Source organism: Eschrichtius robustus, chromosome 16, assembly GCF_028021215.1.
Source record: "Eschrichtius robustus isolate mEscRob2 chromosome 16, mEscRob2.pri, whole genome shotgun sequence".
In the NCBI taxonomy this organism is placed as follows: Eukaryota; Metazoa; Chordata; class Mammalia; order Artiodactyla; family Eschrichtiidae; genus Eschrichtius; species Eschrichtius robustus.
In genome coordinates this window covers 24,405,807-24,416,476 of record NC_090839.1, presented here as the reverse complement: position 1 = coordinate 24,416,476, position 10,670 = coordinate 24,405,807, and the positions used below count along the sequence as shown (strand labels likewise).

General features: G+C 48.2%; 1 protein-coding gene across 1 annotated transcript in view; it reads left to right on the top strand.

Moving 5' to 3' along the window:
• Positions 1-532: 532 nt before the first annotated feature.
• Positions 533-10,670, top strand: part of MMP24 (matrix metallopeptidase 24) — a 42,574-nt gene continuing 32,436 nt past the window's right edge. The window contains exon 1 of the mRNA XM_068566070.1: positions 533-748. Within this exon, the coding sequence (XP_068422171.1) occupies positions 533-748 (216 nt within the window). The remainder of the gene's footprint in view (positions 749-10,670) is intronic.

Here is a 10,670-nt window from a genome sequence, read left to right as displayed (position 1 = left end):
TGTCCCGCCTCATACCCTCTCCCCCAGGACTATGCCTTTGGCTTCGGACCCCCAACCCCGGATATCCTCTCCCAGAGCCGCGGCGTGGTTCTATTTCTAGGATTATTTATTTAGCCTCTTCCCGCTCCCCCTGGGCTGCCACTCAGGCCCCCCTCCTCCAGTTCCACCCCTTTGGACCCTGCCTCCAGAGCGGTTCTTTTGGCCTCTGCGACTCCCACCCCAGCGTCGTTCCTCGGCCAGTGTATCCGGGCTGGCCCGGAGCCGCCGGCTCCGCGGGTCCCGCCTGGGTACTGCCCCCGCGCCCCTGGCCGCCCCCCGCCGGGGCGCGGCGCGCGGAGGCGGGGGCGCGCGGGCTGCCGAGGCGGCGGCGGCGGCGGCGGCGGCGGCGGCGGCGAAGACAGGCGGGCCGGGCGCGTGTCCGCGGCGCGGTGACTCGGCGGCTCCGCAGCGGCTGCAGCGGGAGGACCCGGCCGGAGCCGCCGCCGCCGCCGCCGCCGCCATCGCAGCCGGGCGGCCGGGCCCCGCCGCCGGGATGCCGAAGAGCCGGGGCGGCCGCGCCGCGCCGGGGCTGCCGCCGCCGCCGGGCCTGGCCCCGCGCTGGAGCCTCTGGCGGGCCCCGGAGCGGCTGCTGCTGCTGCTGCCCGCGCTCTGCTGCCTCCCGGGCGCCGCGCGGGCGGCGGCGGCGGCGGCGGGGGCCGGGGACCGGGCGGCGCGGGCGGCCGAGGCGGAGGCACCCTTCGCCGGGCAGGTGGGGCTGGCGCGCCGGGCCGGGGCGCGGGCTCGGGACCTCCGGGCAGGGCGGGGGGCGGCGCCGGGGCCGGGCCTGGGCCGGGCCGCGCCGGCCGCCCGGGGCGCGGAGGTGGCGCGCCGGGGGTCCGCGCCGGGGGTCCGGGCTAGCGGCCCAGGGCGGGGGCTGGGAAGGGCCGCGCCAGGCCTGCGGGGGCCCGGAGCCGCTTCAGCACCGCGGACAGCGGTAGCGGGCGGGGGCGGAGCGGGAGGGTCGGAACTGTGGCGGTGCGGCGTGTGGCCTGCCTGACTATGTGTGAGGGAAGCCGTACAACGCCTGGGAGTAAATAGTAAGCGCAGCCAGTCTGTTGTGGTTTGGGAGAAGAACCCGAGGGTGTTCAAGCTGGAGACGAGAGGACAGGGCGGGGGGGGAGCGGGGGGCGGGGAGGGCGGCGGGGGGACGGGGGAAGGACTCGATCACTGTCTTCGTATCTGAAGGGCTGTCACGTGGAGGAAGGACGGCCTTGCTCTGCGTGGCCCCGCAGGCCAGAACTAGGGCCAACGGGGGTGGGGGTAAGGGTCGCAAGAAGGCGAATTTCGCTCAACATGAGAAGAAGTTTGTAACAATCGGAGCTGCTCAACCAGCTCGGGAGGCAGTGAGCTGCTCATCGCAGAGATGTGCAAGCAAAAGCTCCAGGAGGGGACTGGATGGATGCATGCATAATACCTGCCTGGATACAAGCATAATAATAACAATAATGCCAGCTACCATCGACTGAGCACTCACTACGTGCCAGGCCTGGTGCTGAGTTTTATGTGAATTATCGCGTTTAATCCTCGTAACTACGCTGCGAGATAATTGTAATTATTTTCCTCATTTTACAGATGAGGATACAGACTCAGAGAACTAAGTAACTTGCCCAAGATCACACAGCTAGTGAGTAATGGAGTTGGGATTCTAACCTAGGCAGGCTGACTCTAGTCTCCACATATTTAACCATGATACTATCCTATGTCACACAAGGGGGGCGGGGGGCAGTTGGACTAGGTAATATCTCTGGTCTCTTCCAACCTACAGGTCTGCAATTCTGATAAGTGACGTTGAGACAGTGTTGTTGTTGTTGTTATTTTTTGCTGAGGAATATCAGAGTGATCGCCTCACTTATCGTAAGAGGTGGAGTGTGATTGTTGAAGCAGTCTATTTGTTCAGAAGAATCTGCCAGAACAGGAATTCTTAATTGGGCATGGGACTCAGGGAGTCTGAAATCTCGTGTAAAATTGTGTTTGTATGTGCAAATGGGTTTTTCTTGGAGAGAATCCCTAGATTTCTTCAGACTCTCAAAGGGGTACATGATCACCCCCAAATTAGGGTGTGTAGAAAGTCTCTAGTCCTGCTGGTAGTTTTCTTCCAAATCCCTTATAATTGCTGTTGACTTTTAGTGAGAACTTTCCCTAGCTTGTTTGTGTTTTCAGCTTTATTTCATCTCAAAGTAATGCATTCCATGAGTTTACACCCTATAAAAAGTAGGATTCCTTTAGTCTTCCTGAGTGCACAGGGTGAGGCGGAAAGACCCTAGCCTGAGATTTAGGAGGCCTGGGCTTCTAATCCCACCTTGGCTCCTGGTGGCTTCTGTGACCTTGGGCTATTTCCTTGCCCTCTCTAAGCCTGAATTTTACCATCTCTAATACAAAGAGATAGGGCTGAATGATCTCAACTCTGAAACCCTTTTATTCCTATGATATTTCAAGCATTAAGAGGAGGCTTTTTGGTTGAATATGTTAGGATTGGAGAGAAGGTAATGCTACCCACTCCTTATCTTTATCAGTTTTATAGGCTTTGATTATTCCACCTCTCTTAGCCTTTGTCTTTTCATACTTGTTTCCCCCTTATAATAGGCCACCTCTAGAATAGTCACATTCATCCTCACAAATCATTTTAATTACCCTTTTCTATATATCCTTGGGCCCTAACTTTCAATGGATGTCAACCTGACCATTCTCCCCAAATATGGGACCTTGTCATCTTACACAAAGGAGGATGATTTCCTCTTTGATTTTTAGGTCCCTTCCTGCTTCTGCCTATCTCTTTGTCAGGCTTCCTGATCCCAACACATTAGGACACTGCCTTTAGGAAACAATCCGCAGTAGCTCCCCAATCCCTTTCCTGGGTCAAGACTGATAGCCTGGAACACAACACCCTATCTGTGCATTATTCTTACCAGAGTACATTGTTACCTTACATTTCCCACGTTGACATTTATCTGCCATTTTGTATCCCACTCAGTACCTTCCTTTAGCTCTCTCTTTCTCTCTCCTTTGGCAGAGCATGTCCCTACCTGAAAGGGCTTAATATGACCTGCAGTCCTGAAATTTTCACTTTGCTCTACTTCTTCTGGATCACTGATAAAAAATTTAAATCAGACAGGTCCCAGCATGGTCTCTTGGGGCCCCCTGCATTCTTAATCTCCTTTCATTTAGAGATGTGACCAGCTCCATCTATTTATTTATTTCCACCTATTTATTTATTGCCTTCTATTGTTTACTTCCTTCTACCGTTTTCTATCTCTGAGTTCTCAGGCCCTCATCACCCTCAATTCCATGGTGTCTCCATTTTCCATTTCTAATATATTGTCCAAAACTTTCTGAAAGATAATTATATCTACTCCTTCTGTGAACAATTTGCACACTATTATCCCCTCATTGAATCCTAGTGGATCACGTGGTTGAAACCTTATAGAAATATTGCTGCTTTTCAACGAGAAGATAACGTTGCTTAGTCCTCTCTCTGTCTTTTAAGGCCTCTGCAGTCTGACTCCACCCTACCGCCTCACTAGAAGCTGCCTTTCCCCCTGCTCATCCATACACATCCTTACTCCAGACAAGCTTGTTTCTCCTTTATCCTAAGATAAGCTCCCCATGTTTCCCTGGACATTTACACATGCTGTACCTCCCCCCATCCATCTGCCTCCTTTCTTAAAGTTCCAGCTCAAGCCCTGCCTCTCTAGGAAACTCCCTGACTTCTCTAGGCATTTATTTCTCTCTTCTCAGAGGAGCACTTTGAGGCAGCTCCAGCCAGTTTGTCATTTAATTTTTTTTTTAATACTTAAACATTATTTTCGGGAAAAGGGTTGTGGTTCTTAGGCAGGGCCTTCCCCAACCAAAGTGCTTTATGTTTTTAGATCCAGCACAATCCTCAACTCTCAATGCTCATTGTTAATTACTCAGAAAGCATCCAATGATTCTTCTCTTCATCCTTTAGGCCAAAAAGTTACATGCATCTGAAACAGACACTCATGGGCATGTGGTCTTAAGGTGCCTTCTAAAACCCTTCTTAGGAATAAAACTCATTGCCTACCTGTACTTCCTTTAATGAAAATAGAGGCTATTCCGCTTGTCAGTGGTTCCACAATGACACCCTTGAGTTCTTTCATAACTCTTTAGGTAGGCTGTCATCAAATGGTAGTGATATACAATAGAGAGGAATTGAGAGGTGGCCATGATCTTAGAGATCCCTAAGTAAGCACACTTAACAGATACTTAACAGATACTTCGTAAATTGCCATAAGTGAGTTGCCCAAGGTCACTAAGCCTGATAGTAGGTGATTCAGAACTAGAACTTTTCCCTGGCTTCCTGACTTATTAGTTGAAAGCGTTTTCACTATCTTTGGCTTTGATTTCATATTTCTGAACTTTTATTACCAAAAGACAAAGCCAAAAAACAATTCGTTCAATCTGTTTTCTCCTTTGCTTTCTTGAGTCTTTCTTTCGTATTTTGCACATTGAGGGGTCCCACTGATTCTCTAATTGGCTTCCTGTGTTTGGTTTATTTAAAGCATCTCTTTCTCTTATTATTAGCTGAGTAGAATGCCCCATACATAGATTTTTGGCCCTCCTAACTTCCAATTTGATTCTGAGGAAGGTCAGTATAGGCAGAAAGAGACAAGCCAATCAGCACAGGCCACATGAGTGACAGAGTGTGACTCCAGGACCCAGGGCTTAATGGATTCCTGCTCTGTAGACTGGTTTTGAGGGGTCTGCTCTGGGCAGATGGCAGAAGTTCCTCAGTTTGCACCTGTAGTCAAGGAAAGTTAGAGCCCTAAATGAGTTTATGGGTGGGGTAGGCCTAGTAGGAAGCACTAACAGACTCCCAAGCCAAAAATGTATTTCAATGTGATCATGGCCTCCAATATATCTTCATTCTTGTCTGAAAAAAAATTCTCACTGTTAGAAAGTTCTTCCTTTTACCTAACCTGAGTCTACTCTGCTGCATTTTTAAATCATTTTCTCTTATTACTACTATGGTTTTTCCTATCACATTAATAGCCTCATATCTGTAAAGCACTTTGCATTTTCCAGATGCTTTTATGTGCCTGGCCCCACTTGATCCTGGCAACAACACCATGAGGTGGACTAGGAAGATATTGACCTCATTTTAATAGAGGAGGAAACGGAGACTCAGAGAGATGATGTGGCTTGTCCACGCATTGTCCAGAGACCCATATGGAGCTAATAAACAGTAAAGCAAGGACCAGAAGCTAGGTTCTCTGTCCTAGATCTGAGGTTTTCTCTATATATGAAACTATACTATTCTGGATTATTATAATAGCCTTTTAGCTAATCTCCTCCACTTTCAGGTATATCCCACTCCAGTCGTTGAAAGAGGTAGTTTTAGAGCAAATAAATGTAAATTATAATTGTACCAGAGAGATTAATCTTAGAGATTAAACCTAGCCTTATGATATGGTATAGTTTAGACTCAAAATCAGAGGAAGCAGTTCTTAATAGACTGCAGCCAATGACTCCTCAGGACCTAGCACAGTGCCTGGCACATTCTAGATACTTGATAAATATTTTAAAATCGATTGTATTATCTGTGTCCCCCACCAACTTCTTTCATAGTGCTTGGTATGCAAAAGTCCGTACCTTTTTTGAAGAAAAATCAATGTATGCTAGAAGTTTAAAGGTCTGGGGAAGCACCAAAGGGGGAGGAGATGGGGTTGGGGAAGTTAGGGAATGTTCTGGGAAGAAGGTTGGTATCGAAGATGAACCTTTGAGGGAGGAAACGGACAAAGAACGTTGAGTGGGGCAGTCCAGAGAGAAGGAAAACATGAACCAAGGATCCACACATGTGCAGGGCGTATTTAGGAAATGGTAGAGGATTTGATGTGCCTGAGGCCTTGAGTTATTGCTATTTCCAGTAAGAGTGTTTGAGAAAAGGCTGGAAAGGGAGGCTGAGAGCAGACTGTGAAATTGGCTTTTGTCCAAAGACTGAGAGGAGTCATGAAAGGTTTCTGAGCAGAGAAGTGACCTGCTCAGATTCTCAGAGCCGTGTTGAGGGGATGGAGGCACCGAGGCCTGTTCTGAGTTGTCCTGGGAGCTGGCTGCTGCCCCGGGCGCTTTTAGCTTTCTTCGCACAACTCAGGTCTGTATACCTGTTCTAGTGTGTGGATAAAAGTTGTGCACCCCAGCTCTGGCCCTCCCCAGCTGAGCAATTCTGAAACAAATCATTTGGTTTCACTGGCCCTCAGGATCAATTTCCTTCAAGTCCTTCCCTGATTTTTCTTCATCATTACTCCATGCATTCATTTTAAAGGGCAAGTTGAAACTAGGCTTTGATGATCTATAGGATAACAGCAAAGCCACATTTATAAAAGATAATATTTTCTCAAAAATCAGACAGGTTGTTATAACAAAGTAGGTAGAGAAAAGCAAGGCATAGTTGTTAACAACTCTGTTAGCAATAATTTTTAAAATTTATTTATTTTTTTTGCTACGCCGGGTCTTAGTTGCAGCACGTGGGATCTTTAGTTGTGGCACGTGGGATGTTTGTTGCAGCACGTGGACTCTCAGTTGCGGCATGCATGCAGGACCTAGTTCCCCAACGAGGGATCGAACCTGGGCCCCCTGCACTGGGAGCGCAGAGTATTACCCACTGGACCACCAGGGAAGTCCCAGCAATAATAATTTCAAAACTCACTTCTGTACCACAAACACTCACATGCACACCATTCTCTGTGCCCCAAAAGCACTGGGCCAGAAAGAGCCCTCCTTCAGCTGGTCTTCCTCTCACCTGCCTCAGTAGAATCAGCTGCCAGCCCAGCACTTCACCTCCTGAACAGATCTTCCCTGTGGCCGCTTCTCTCCACCACTGTTGCCTCTACTTTAGTCTAAACTTCCATCCTGTCTCACCTGGATTCCAGAAACTTCCCACCTGATCCGCCTCTCTTGCCTGCCTCTAATCCTTCTTCCCACGGCAGCCAGAGTGACCTTTTAAAAATAAATCTAGGTGCTCTGTGACGACCTAGATGGGTGGGATCGGGGTGGGGGGGGGGCGTGGGAGGGAGGTCCAAGAGGGAAGGGATGTGTGTATGCGCATGGCTGATTCACTTCACTGTGTGGCAGAAACTAACACAACATTGTAAGGCAATTTTACTCCAGTAAAAAATAAATAAATAAATAAATTTAAATAAATAAATAAATCTACGCAGGGGCCAGTTATATCTGAAGCAAATATGGCAAAAGCCAAGATTTAACAAAGCCGGTTGGTGATTATCCAAGGGTTTTTAAAAAATTATTTTTATGCCTTTCTGAATGCTTATAATATTTAATTTTTTAAAATTTTTAAACAAAAAAATCTGGTTTGTGACTCCCACTCTCCCCTTGCTTAAAATGACTTTTAAGGTAAAGGCTAAACTAATATTACAATACTATGGCCACTTCTCAATTTTTATTATGGAAAAATTTCAAACACACACAAAAGTAGAACAAATAGTGTCGTAAGCCCCTTGTACCCAGCACCCCCTCAGGTTGCTTAATCAGGCCTCTGAGCCCCTGCATCACCGAGTCCTCCCCACCTCTCTGCTCCCTTTTATACCAGCTTCTCAGTCAACTCCAGCTGCCCTGGCCTTCTTTCTCTTTTCCTAAAAGGTAGGCTCCTTCCCATCTCAGGAATTCAATAAGCTCTCCTTTTCCTGGGGCACTCATTATTTGACCTTCACCTTCACCTCTTCTGCTCATACACAGGTCTCAGCTGAGATGTCACATCCTCTTGGAGGCCATCCCTGACGTCACAGCCTAGAGCTCCTGTCACACACTTTCTTTCCCAGCACCTTCTCCTTTTCCTTCACTTATCACCGTTGGAATGAAACATTTCGTCTTTCCATGTTTCCCTCCACCTCCAGGTTGTAAGCTCCATGAGGAAGAGTTCAGTAGGAGAGACAGGCATGGAAACCACTATTGATAATGTACTATGAAAGATGCTGTAAGTAAGGGGTGCATATGGGAACACCGAGGAAGTCCATTTAACCTTGGATAGTCCTCCCAGGTGAGGTGACATTCAAGTTGCATTTCAAAGGAAATTTATCTATTAGTTCATCCGGGAGAGGCCAGTATCCACGTGGGAAAAGCCTTCTAGGGAGAGGGAATGAAAAAAGGCAGAGAGGAAGGAACTTGCAGGATGTGTTCAGGCAACACAAGTAGATCAGTAGCTAGAGGAGGGGGCACTTGGGGTAGGGAATAGAAGGGTGGGGCATACAAGTCAGAGGGTAAGGCTAGAAAGGTGCATTGGCATCAGACTGTGAGGCTTGCTGAGTGCCATGTGGAGGAGCTTAGACTTTAAGACTGGCCGTGAGGATCAGCTCCACGCTCAATCCAATTAAGCTAAAGTAATAGAACTTTATATAATTACTTAGAGGTTATCTACTTCAGCTATCTGCCTATTTCAGTTGAGAAACTAAGGCCTGACCACGGTCTTTGTCTTCCTTCTTCCCTTTTCTAAACTCATCAATAAGTTAAGCCCCATCGGACAGAAGATGATGGCAGATTTGCAGGAAGGCACTGGAAAGGGCAAGGAAGACTAAGGCGCCTTGCTTCTCAGAGAGTGAATGTGCACATGGCTACCCTCCTGGCCTTAGGAGGAAGCCTCCCCAGAATTGGGAAACTCAGACATCCCAGTGTCTGGCTGATCCAAAACCCCAAATGTGCCACCTCCCTGGGCATGGTGATTGTCTGGCTTGTGGTGGCCTCCTGGGAGTGGGCCAAGGACACTGTGCAGAGCGCCAGGGAATTCCCGCTGGTGCACTTTCCACCCACTCGAGAGATGGTGGCAGCCAAGAGGCAATGCCGTGCCATTAAGGTGTTTGTCAAGAAGCTAAGTTGGGCTTTGTGGGCGATCCTAAGGGCCCTTTTTAGACTGGCTGTGAGTGGGAAAAGAAGAAAATTTTAAAAAGACACAGCCTTTGGAGGCAAACCAGAGCTAGCGTGGAGGGTGTAGCATGGCAGAGAGAACCCTCCCTGGGAGGCAGGGACACTAGCCTCCATTTTCAGCTCCTCCACCAACTTGCTCTGTGACTTTGGATAAGTCATTTCTCCCTGAGTTTTATTTTTCTCTTCTGCAAATTAAGCGTGTTAAATCAGATGATCCCTAAGTATTCGTTGATGAGTGCATTTTCTAGATACCTCCATGGTTAGGCCTTCACGTTTGAAGTTTTAAAAAATTAGTTATATCTCAGGTGGGTTCAGCGGCAAGGCTGGGACCTCAGTTCTGTGGGTGGAGGAGGAAGCGGATTTTGGTGGCACAGGAGTTGGAGGGAACTGCCACAGTGATAAGGCTGGTCTCTGAGGAGTCACCAAAGGACACAGTGATTTGGTCCAGCAGTAATGACCAAAGGTGGTGGTCCACGTACTGCTGAAGAGTGTGGGAGAAAAATACAGACGATAACATTGTGAGAACGCTTACTATGTGCCAGGATCTGCTAAATGCTTTACATTCATCTATTAGCTTCTTACTGCTACTGAAACAAATTACCACAAGCTTTGGGGCCTATAACAATACAAATTTATTTTCTTACAGTTCTGAAATTTATTAGTTCTTATTTAATATTATCTTATAGTCTGAAGCTTGAAATGGGACTAAAGGGACTAAAATCAAGGTGTCAGCAGGGCTGCATTATTTCTTGAGGCTGCAGGGGAGAATTCGTACCTTGCCTTTTCCAGCTTCTAGAAGCCACCCGCATTCCTTGGCTTGTGGTCCCCTTTCGACAATGGCATTACTCTGACATCTGCTTCTGTCTTGACGTCACCATCTCTGACTCTGATGTCCTGCCTCCCTCTTATAAGGACCGTTGTGATTACACTGAGCCCACCTGGATGATCCAGGCTAATCTCCCCACCTGAAGATACTTAACTTAATCATACCTGTAAAGTCTCCTTTGCCATGTAAGGCAACATAGCAGGTTTTGGGAATTAGGATGTGGACATCTTTGAAGGGCCATGATTTTAGCTATTACTGAATCTTACTGAATCATCATCTTACTGAATCCTCCTAACAACCCTTCTTTTAATATCCCCTATGTAACGGATGAATAAAAATGATGGCTTAAAGAAGTTAGGTCATTTGCCCAAGGACACTCAGCTGGAAGGAGCAGAGTTAAGTAATATTTGGCATGTGGTGGCATCTTGGTCCCAAGTGACCTGTCTTTTCAGATACGACCTTACTCAGCTCCCGGGTGTGTAGGGACTAGAGTCTCACTCTCTGGAGGACACTGAGAACCAGGCAGGGAACCTGAGGTCCTGAGAAACAGATTAGCGTCCTTACAATCTCAGTTTAGGACCTGAGTGCCAGCCAGGGAAACTGAGGCCAAAACCCACTTGTAAGGGCTGGCCGAGGAGACAGGCGGGTGAAGGACCCAGGGATGAGAGCAGAGCCGAGGCACAGAGGGCAGGGGCTGGCTCTTGAGCCAACTTTAATAGAAGGCTTTCCTAAATGGCAACATGCTTCCTGTCCTAGCAAATCAGAGGTGGTACTGAACGTAACATGCCCATTCTTCATGGCACAGGGTCATCACCCCCAGCCGTCCTTATGCGGTTCTCAAACTTTAGTAGGCAACAGAATCACTTTAGGTGCTCTCTTTTTAAAAACGCAGATTCCCAGTTCCCAGCCTCAG